The 11,002-nt window shown below is 36.3% G+C and overlaps 1 protein-coding gene across 1 annotated transcript; it reads right to left on the reverse strand.

The window, feature by feature from the left end:
* Positions 1-2,006: 2,006 nt before the first annotated feature.
* Positions 2,007-3,326, reverse strand: LOC105961142 (RING-H2 finger protein ATL29). Its single transcript, XM_012985385.2, has one exon. The coding sequence runs from the start codon at positions 3,190-3,192 to the stop codon at positions 2,302-2,304; it is 891 nt and encodes a 296-aa protein (XP_012840839.2). The 5' UTR covers positions 3,193-3,326; the 3' UTR covers positions 2,007-2,301.
* Between the last annotated feature and the right edge of the window lie 7,676 nt (positions 3,327-11,002).

An 11,002-nucleotide genomic window follows, 5' to 3' on the forward strand; every position in this document is an offset into this window, starting at 1 on the left:
AAATAAATAAAAAGTTGATACAATCGTGCTATACAGCACGAATAGTATCAAAAATGTGGAAAATATTGGAGTTACCCGTGCTGTACAGCACGGGAACTTGCATATCAATTTTCATTTTTTTTTTTATTTTTTTATTATTAATTTTTATATTCCTTTATTGTATTATTAATTTTTATAATTTGGTAGGGTGATGATGGTGATTTTGACGAAATATTTGATGATGAATGTACAAACGAGTACAATAATCCGAATATGTGTTATCGTGTTCCTCAAATAATTAGAAAATTCGATATTTAGAAAAAAAATATAAAAAAAAAAATAAAAAAATATTAAAAAAACTTGAATCTCCCGTGTTGTAGAACACGGGAACTTGAATAATCTTCAAGTTCCCGTGTTCTGCAGAACGGGAACCTCATGTTTTTTGAGTTCTCCGTTCTGTAGAACACGGGAACATGAGATTATTCAAGTTCCCGTGTTCTACAACACGGGAGATTCATATCTAAATATTTTTTATTTTTTTTTCCGAAAATAAAAATTCAAAAAACAGTTTGAAGGTCCCGTTTTCTCGAGCACGAAAAATTGAATCTCCCGTTTTCTGAAGCACGGAAACTCGAAGAAAATTCAAGTTCCCGTGCTCTGCAGAACGGAGGATTCAAGCCGTTTGAATCTCCCGTTCTGCAGAGCACGGAAACTTGAATTTTCTTCGAGTTTTCGTGCTCCAGAAAACGGGAGATTCAAATTTTTTTACGAAATTCGAATTTCTAGAGAGTGTTTGGAATAGGAGAGAGAAATTGAAAAAAAAAAAATTAAATGAAAAAGGTACCGCTGCAAATAAGCCAATTTCAGTAAAAGTCCCGCTGCAAATAGTAACACCCTTTATAAATAAGTATTTACTTTTGCAATTTATGTCAAACCCGAAAATAAACAAAAATTAAAAAAAAAAAAAAACAAAATTTGGGTTATAGTGTTTGCAAGTTTGTTTATTTTGTTTACAAATAATTTCGTAGGGTTAATGGCACTTCGCCCTCCAAACTATCGTCGTTTTGCATGTTACCCCTGGACAAATAAAAAATACAAAATTTTACCTGAACAAGTTAAATTGTTGTACGGTGCCTTAATTTTGTTATTTCCTTTCGTTTCTCGCCGGAATTGTCTGCACGTGCGCCACATGTGGGTTTTGTGAGGATATAAATGTCCATTCACTTCAAACATAACTAAAGTGATATATTTCAAGGCTGCAAAGTAAAATTAAGCTTATTTTTAATTATCAGCATTCAGCACTTTATAAAAGAAATTTTATTTTGGGATTTTGTTTAGGTTAGGGCCCTAAGCAGCAGGTGCGAATTGCCCTCAGGGCCGGCCCAGCTTGTTAGAGAAGTTGAAAGAAAAAATCATAAATATATCGAATTATTGCATTATAATTGATGTTTTTAGAATCAGACCGGCTATGGAATTGGATGATCATTTGGTCATGATTCTATAGGGTCAGATCAGTTCAACCGGGTTTTTAATTTTTTTTTAATATGTTAATATTTTATTAATTTTAATATTTAAAAAGTACTATTTTATTTATATTTTTTAATCTTTCGTCTATTGTTTCACTTTTCTCTACCTCGCCCAATTTTTTACTATGTATTTGTTTTGCTTACACCTAACATTTTCTCATTATTCTCCAGATCTAGCAATTGGCCATCATATTCGACCATACCCGACAATCCTTCGACCACCCATGACTAGATCCGGCCATCCACAACTAAGTTCGTGAATGTCTGCTCAAATCTAGCCAAAAATAACCAACTCAACAGTGGTTTGAGATGTTCTGGCCGAAAACTGGGTTCTTTGACCCATTCGCCGGTTCTCAAGTTTTACCCGAAACCGGATTTTAATCATTTGACAACAAGTTTTCAATTTTTTCGATTTTAGAGATCAGACTGGACCGCCTCATAATCGGGTTACGGCCCAACCGGTCTGACCGGCCAGTCTAATCCGATCCAATTCTAACAACATTGATCATAAATTTGTAGATACATATTTACCACAACCGGGGATTGCATGTTTCTAAGGAACATTCAATAACAAATGGGAATTATCTAATTCTTCACCTAGACAACAATATAATTTGCCCTTTGCACTTTATTCAAATTAAGGATAAAAAAATATGGAATCACCTTTCTTCATTGTGTTTCTTCAATAACCCTATTTAATATTTTTTACCTACATAATTATAACTCCTTCCTACAGAATTATATGAGGGCAGTTCATCCTAAAAAGAATTTATAAATTAACTGTTTCTTGAATAACCTATGAATCTTTGTTGCCTGAATCAGAAACCTCAGCAAGGCCAACATTTTTATCTTTATCTTTATCTTTATATTCTCCGATAGCCGTCCAACTCTTGCTCGAACTATGTCCCACGATAATGCGCGTCTTAACATGTTCCGGCAATCTTAACGTAAACCTATCGTCGTCGTGTTCCCTATTTCTCACTATCGAATGCCCCGTCGAATGCGACCTACACAATTTGTCCGCCGTGTCGTTTTCGTCGTTATTATTGCTACAAGAAACCCTATCTTGCCCTTTGTCGTCACCACCACCACCGCCTCTTTCTTCGTCGTCGATCGTAATCCTAACACTATCTCCGACCCTCTCGGTCTCGTTTCCGGAGAAAATCGGGGATTTCGCCGGCGTGTGCACCGGCCCGTCGAGGCTTCTCCGGCAGACGGGGCACGTCTTGTGCGACTCGAGCCATAGGTCGATGCATTCTTGGTGGAACACGTGGCAGCATGTGGTTAGAAACCGGAGGCTGTCGCTTCCTTCGAATTCGATCAAGCAAATCGCGCACTCGAGCCCGTATTTGTCCTTTCGGTACTCTTTCACGGTCGAGTATAGGAAAGTCGGGAACGACTGTACGATCAGGGGGTCGAGGCCGAGGCCGCCGGCCGCGGCGGGGTTGGCGGGGGCGACGGGTGTCCCGGCGGGGCTGTGGCGGATGTGCCACGTGCAGAGTATGTTCTGCATGAAGCAGCGGCAGAAGTATACGGAGAAGAAGCCGACGAAGAAGAAAATGAGGAGGACTATTGTGAGGACGATGATGATCGGCGGGTACGTGTATGTTTGTACCGGCGGTAACGGTGGCTGCAGAGGAGGCGACGGCGGCGGCGGCATGGGTTGGATGGAGCCTGCAGTTGCCATTGGCGTTGAGGAAGTATTGGGCGGAATGTGAATTTTAGCCGGACATGATGACGTCACTTTTGGGTTGTACGGAAAAGACGAATGGCCGAAGAGAAAGAAAAGGGAAGAAAAGAAAAAAATTAATATTATTTGTTGACGTAATTAGAGAATGTAAGTCTTATTATTGACCGAGACTATCAAGGAGAATCATCCATTTCATTTTAGTTTAAACAAAAGTGTCATGTAAAATAAATAAATATAGAATGTTGGTTAAAATAGTTTTAGTTGAAGTAACATTATTATAAAGCATTGGTTAATTTAACATTATTATAATATTAATTTGATATTATTAGAAATCATTGGGAGAAAATCATCATAAAAAACATATTGTTAACATTGGTAAAACCATTCTATATTGCAATAAATTTGAATTTCTAGAGCAATTAATTGCTTGAACTTTTATTGGGCCAAATTAGAAGAACCATTATGGCTGTAGATATTATTAGAACTCCATGGTTTATTAGGACCGGCAATTGGGCCGGGCCTAACCGAAGCTTGATGCCTCCTGATTATATATAAGTCGAGCTTAATTTTAAGTGAGTCGCACTGAGTTTGAGCCTACTCTGTCTCAACTCAAATAAGGCTCGATCGATTAATTTAATAATTAAATATATAATATATTTATTATTTTAATAATATGTTCAAACGTACCAGTTACAAGTTACAACTATATTAGATCATTTTATTTTGTTAAGAAAAAAGGGCTTAATTCTACTTTGTACCCTTAAAATATACCATATTGGCATTTTGCATTATCGAAATGCATTAATAACACTTTGCACCTTTAAAATACAAATTATCATACATAATGCACCCTACATGAGTTTTTAAAGCTAATAAAAGTAATTTAATTAGTTTAGTAGTATTTAAAAATTATATTTTTATTTCGTTATCAAGTTATCTGAAAATTATATTTTCTTCTAAATATTTCTACCTAATATTTTCACCAATTACAATAAAAGATATATCAATCGAATAATTTAGTGATAAAATTTTAATTGATTTTAATTTATAAGAAAATATTAAAAAAAATAATTATCGGTGTGATTTTAATTTTTTTCGCACTTTGTGCACTCGAAATTAGGTTGGAGGTTGAAGAAATAACAATTTAATTTGTTATTTTGCACCCAAAAAAATTCCCAATAAAATAATGAATTATCCTTTATTATTCAATTAAGGGTGAATTGTGAATGATTTATTGTGTTTTAAAGTGCAAAGTGCTATTATTATTTTTCAAGGGTGCAAAGTGCCAAAAAGCTCCATTTCAAGGGTGCAAAGTGGGATTAAGTCGAAAAAAAGTCAAAAATAAAACTTCATTTTGGACTCCGATGCAAAAATACAATTTATATCTAGAATTACTTCTATTTGTTTTGTATTTCTTCATTTTGGAATATGATGCATTTTTTGTCATATAATTACTTAAGAATTAATTATTTGCAACATTCAACATCATTTGCTTCAAGGTGTAAGGAACAGATTATGGTCTTTATCCTATTTTGCTACCATGGTTTTTATTTTATTTTGCTCTTCGTCAATATTCGGTTTTTCGTTCTTTGGCCACAAAGGTTTTTTCTTTGACACGTTCAGATGCAAAATTATAAAGTATGTACTTTATATATTTCTCAATATAAGCTCTATATAAATTTGACGCCAAAAAAAACACACGAATCGAGTTTGAGCATATAGTAATGAGGTTTGATGATATGTAAGCTTGAACCTATACTAATGAGGCTCTGATGGTATATAAGCTTGAGCCAACCCAACCTCAACTCATATGGCCCGATTGTCAGCCCTATTGTGTTATATCATGGTTTCCACTAATTAATATTGAGTACTATTAATTCGATTGTATAATTCTATTTGAGGATATCTAACCATGAAATGAGTTGAATGTAAATTATTCCACATATTAGATATCACGTGTAGGTTTGAGTTCCGAAAAGATTATTATGTTTCACACAAGAGGGTGCTAAATTCCATATTAAATTTAATTTACCGAATCCTGCACAACACTCAATTTTTTCTCTCTCTAAAATTCTCAAAAATCTTACTATCTTCCTTCTTTATTCATATATGAAATCCCCAACTCTAAAACCCTAGCTTCCAGATTTGATTTTGACAATAAATCTTAACAAATTTGAAATTCATTCAAACGCAATGTTATAACTTTAGCTAACTTGTATCATTAATTTCATGTTTGTGATGAATAATAGTTGGTTTGTTCCTGTTTTTTTTTTTTTTTAATGAAGCGTGGAGAAAGTTGTGCTCTTCCATGAGGTTGAAGTTGGCAGCATCCAATTAGGTTGAAAGTAGTTCTTAATTTGTAGTCCAAATTGAAATTGGAAGCTAGAGTTTTTGGAGTGTGAGATCAGTGAGAAGGAAAAGGAAAAATAGTTTTGCAGAATTTTAGAGAGAATTTTTTTAAATTATGTCTGGGATTCGATAATTTTAGTGCGGGATTTAATTAGCATTTCAGTGTGCACAATCCCAAACTAATTCCCTAGACACGTTCGAATTGGTAGTGAGAGAACCGAAATACAATGTATAATCCATATTTAGAAGGCCATAAGATTCGAGCCTATGGAGCTCAGTAACCTAACGGCCTCCCTATGATAAGAGGTATCTCCCTATCTTCATATATATTAAGTATAACAAAATCAACAGGGAAGATAAATTTATCAACTTTCACTAGCACATTCTCTAAAATACCTTTTGGGTAAACTAAAGATCTATCGGCTAATTGAAGAGTTATAGCCGTCAGTTCAATTTCTCCTAACCCAAGATTTTTAAAAGTGGAATAGGGCATAAGATTAATGCTAGCGCCTAAATTAATCAGCGATCGAAATTTTTTACCTCCTATAGTACAAGGAATAGTAAACTTACCTGGATCTCCGAGTTTTTTTTGTGGAAGGGGCAGTCCCTGATCGAGTTTGCTGCCATTTGTAATGTTTCTTTCAACCTAGTTCGTTAGCCAACTGTTAAGTGTATATTTTTAAACTTTATCGTACCTTTTTGTTTGAGCTTTTGGTGTGTTTTAACGATAATTGGTGCTTAAAAAGTTGATTTATTGTATTTTAGGTACAAATTGAAGAATTGGAAAAGTATGGGGTAAACTGCAATTTTGGAGAAAATATGGACCAAAAGTAATAAAGTCAAAATTCTGAAGATTTAAAGCCCGGAAGGCCGTTCAAGTTTTAGTTCAAAATGTGGGACGGCCTTCCGAAATCACGAGGCAGCGCAGTAAAGGGATTTTAATTGTACAAGGAAACTGCCTTCTTCCCCAAGTTTTTCACCCTATATAAGACCAAGCCAAGCTCACAATTGGGGATCCATCTTTTTACGCAATTTCAAGAGCAACAAAGCAATAACGAAGACGAAGAATTTGAAGACTCCAAGCATAGACTTATCGTTTATGATTAATTTTATTTGCGTTTTTACTTTAATCATGAGTAGCTAATTTTCTTATTTCTAGGATTTTATTTTGAACCATATGTGAGATTTATGAACAAAATTCTATGATTTAATGCAAGTTTTAATTCCACATTATTTCTTCTACTTGTTTTATTAAGTACATGAACTTGATCACCTTATGTGCTTTTATGTTATTGTTAATCACATGAATCGGAAGATCGGGTCAATAATTAGAACTGTGGTAGAAGAGCCTTTGTGGTATTAACATAGGAATATAGTTAATCTCTTAGGTAGCCATTATTGAGATTTGTGCTTAATGTTGTGTTCTAGAATTAATTGCATATGAATACAGTAATTGAATCTAGAGTATTAGAATCGTAATATATGCGGAAGCGGGTTATGATTAATTTAGCATCTCATGTTTATAATGCGAGTTAATTACTTGCATAATTTGCATAATTGAAGGAATTGGGGGGGGGGGGGGTAATAATCACATAGGGGGAAGAATAAAATCCTAGGCTTGTCTACTTTGATTAATCTCCGTGTTTAAATTGCTTTCTTGTTTTTGCCTTTTTAATTTTGTTTAATTTAGTTAATTATCTCCAAATTCGACTGTGTAGGGTGGGCTTGATAATAATTGTTAGGGTTTAGTGTCTAGGATTAAATAATTAAATATTTTCTGTGGGATCAATATCCGAACTTAATTGTCCACTTTATTACTTGTACGATACGTGCACTTGCGTGTAAGTATTACACCCAACAAGTTTTTGGCGCCGTTGTCGGGGAATATTTTAATTATTTATTTTATTCTAACTCTAGATTTGAAGAATTTTCACGATTCAACTATTTAATTTTTGTTTTAGGTATTGTGTATGCGGAGGAGACTTGATCTTGCTAGAGAACCGTTTGATCCCGAAATCGAACGTACTTTTCGAGCCGCTAGGAGACGTCAACGCGCAAACAATATAATGGCAGACGAAGAACGCAGAGACGCAGAGGGTCATTTACTCGATGCAAATGGAATTCGCATCCAAGACCCACCCCCTCAACTTCCATTACAGTCAGCAGTTCGGCCACGGGCACTTCAAGACTACATAATCCCAACTGTCGACGGATTCCGCCCGAGCATCCAATATCCACCTATTGAGGTACACAATTTTGAGATCAAGCAGGCCTCTTGACGATGCTCTAAAATAACAGGATATTTAGTGGATTGGCGGGTGAATATCCCCATCTTCACATTGTCAATTTTCTAGATACCTGTAATTCCCATCGTCAAAACGGCGTTTCCCAAGAGGTGCTTCGATTAATTCTCTTCAAGCACTCCTTACAAGGAAGAGCTCGCCAGTGGTTGATGTCCCAAGCCCCTCACTCTATCTCGTCGTGGCCTCAACTCCTCAACCTTTTCATGAAAGTTTACAGCTCACCCGAGAAGGAAGAGAGAATCCGACAAGAAATTCGTAATTTTGTCCAAGAGCAAAGCGAACAATTATACGAGGCATGGAAGAGGTTTAAAACTCTTTTGCGGCAGTGTCCAACACATGGAGTGGAGCAATGGCGGCAAATCCACATCTTCTACCAAGGGATTAACGAGAATGCACGAACCGTCTTAGATGCATCAACCAGAGGTAATTTTATGAGTCAATCGATACCGGATGCATTTAGTATGGTGGATCAAATTGCACAAAATCGCTTTGCCAAGTCAAGCGAAAGGACGGTTAGTGGAGTTAAGAAAGTTCCCGGAGTGTTGGAGTTAGATGCAATTACGGCCCTTCAAGCTCAAGTGACACAAATTGCTCAACAAAATCAACTCCTTCTGCAGCACATCCAAGCAAGTCCACCAGAACAAGTCTAAGAAATTGATTCTCCATGTTGTGAAATTTGCGGTGGAAATCACTACAAGCTCCAATGCCAACAAGATGTGGAATCGCTCAACTACGTTAATAACGCGCCTCGTCAATTCCAAAATCAAGGGTGGAGATCAGAACGGCAATATGGAGGAAATCAACAAGGCCAAGGATATCAAAGACCTCAAGGTCAATTCCAAAATCAAGCCCCTCCTCCACAAAGCTATCAAGGCAACAATCCACCGGCCAAAATATCAAACACGGATGAGATATTGGCCCAATTTATGACCGCTAACCAAGCCTCGCTGCGGAATTTGGAGAATCAATTTTCTCAATTCGTTGTGAATCAAGAGAACCGTCCGGCGAGAGCATTGCCATCGAATACGGAAGATCCTCGAAAGAAAAAGTTCGAGACGTGCCAAGCTATTGATGTCAAGATCGAGAAAAGGGAAGAAATTCAAATAAAGCCGCAAGTCACTGTAGCTGAATGGGTGGAACCAATACCATATCCACAATGATTGCTAACGAAAAAGATCGAGGTCGAGACGTGCCAAGCAGTCACCTTGAAGAACGGTAAGCAATTGGAGGAAGCCCCACGAAAAGAGAAGAGAAACACGGTAATCGAGAAGCCGAAAGTGAATGAGGAAAAAGAATCAACTCATGAAGAGCCACCATCAGCGGTGCCTTCACAAGTTCCTCCAATTCCTTATCCTCAAAAGTTTATAAAGAAGAAGCTCGATGCCGAATATCAAAGATTTTTGGACAAGTTAAAGGAAATTCGCATAAATATTCCTTTCATTGAAGCACTTCAAAAGATGCCAAAGTGGGTAAAATTCCTCAAGGACCTCGTGACGAAAGGTAAGAAATTGCAATGGAACGAGATGATCCAACTCACCTAGCAATGCAGTCCAATACTTACAATCACATGGATTTTTATTAGCACTAAAAACATTGAATTTGATTGAATGATCATGCACAGTCATTGTAAGATCACCACTAGCACAATCAATAAGAGTTTTTGACATGGCAATGATTGTTTTGCTATTGGGCTTATGGATTTTACAACTCATGAAAATTTTGATGTTTTGATCTTGGACAATGAGAAAACATCTTTGAGTGCAGGAGATGATGGCGGAAACGAGAATCGGAAGGAGCAAGTTTACTTCATGGACTCAATTTCAACTCCTCCGAGAGAAAGTTATACGAGTTGGGGTCGTAACGACGATGAGAGTGCATGGAAGATGTTGCCACCCAAAGACTCGAGCAAGCCACGAGAGAAGGATGAGTCAAGATATTGGGGTCGTAAGGATAAAATCAAAAAGGAATTGCACTAAGGACAATTGGTGTTATTGTCCAAATCCCGTCTTTGGTTATTTCCAAGAAAGCGCAAATCAAAGTGGTCGCGGCCGTTTATTGTCCAAGAAATTCTTCCTCACGAGGTAGTCAAGATAAAAGAGCGAGATTCAAATCGTACGTTCAACGTGAAGCGGAGCCAGTTCAAGTTTGGGGATGTGTTAAGTGTATATTTTTAAACTTTATCGTACCTTTTTGTTTGAGCTTTAGGTGTGTTTTAATGATAATTGGTGCTTAAAAAGTTGATTTATTGTATTTTAGGTACAAATTGAAGAATTTGAAAAGTATGGGGTAAAAACTGCAATTTTGGAAAAAATATGGAGCAAAAGTGAAAAAGTGAAAATTCTGAAGATTTAAAGCCCGGACGGCCGTTCGAGTTTTAGTTCAAAATGTGGGACGGCCGTCCGAGATCAAGAGGCAGCGCAGTAAAGGGATTTTAATTGTACAAGGAAACTGCCTTCTTCCTCAAATTTTTCACCATGTATAAGACCAAGCCAAGCACACAATTGGGGATCCATCTTTTTACGCAATTTCAAGAGCAACAAAGCAATAACGAAGACGAAGAATTCGAAGACTCCAAGCATAAACTTATCGTTTATGATTAATTTTATTTGCGTTTTTACTTTAATCATGAGTAGCTAATTTTCTTATTTCTAGGATTTTATTTTGAACCCTATGTGGGATTTATGAACTCAATTCTATGATTTTATGCAAGTTTTAATCCCGGATTATTTCTTCTACTTGTTTTATTAAGTACATGAACTTGATCACCTTATGTGCTTTTATGTTATTGTTAATCGCATGAATCGGAAGATCGGGTCAATAATTAGAACTGTGGTAGAAGAGCCTTTGTGGTATTAACATAGGAATATAGTTAATCTCTTAGGTAATCATTATTGAGATTTGTGCTTAATGTTGTGTTCTAGAATTAATTGCGTAGGAATACAGTAATTGAATCTAGAGTATTAGAATCGTAATACACGCGGAAGCGGGTTATAATTAATTTAGCATCTCAGGTTTATAATCCGAGTTAATTACTTGCATGATTGAAGGAATTGGGGGAATAATAATCACATAGGGGGGAGTATAAAATCCTAGGCTTATCTACTTTGATTAGTCTTCGTGTTTAAATTGCTTTCTTGTTTTTGCCTTTTTAATTT

The sequence above is a fragment of the Erythranthe guttata genome, chromosome 5 (assembly GCF_056151865.1).
Source record: "Erythranthe guttata isolate IM_541 chromosome 5, IM_541, whole genome shotgun sequence".
Taxonomy (NCBI): Eukaryota; Viridiplantae; Streptophyta; class Magnoliopsida; order Lamiales; family Phrymaceae; genus Erythranthe; species Erythranthe guttata.

Bases quoted from the DNA above. Each gene is read 5' to 3' on its own strand.
- LOC105961142 (XM_012985385.2), bottom strand. From the start codon at position 3,192: ATGGCAACTGCAGGCTCCATCCAACCCATGCCGCCGCCGCCGTCGCCT.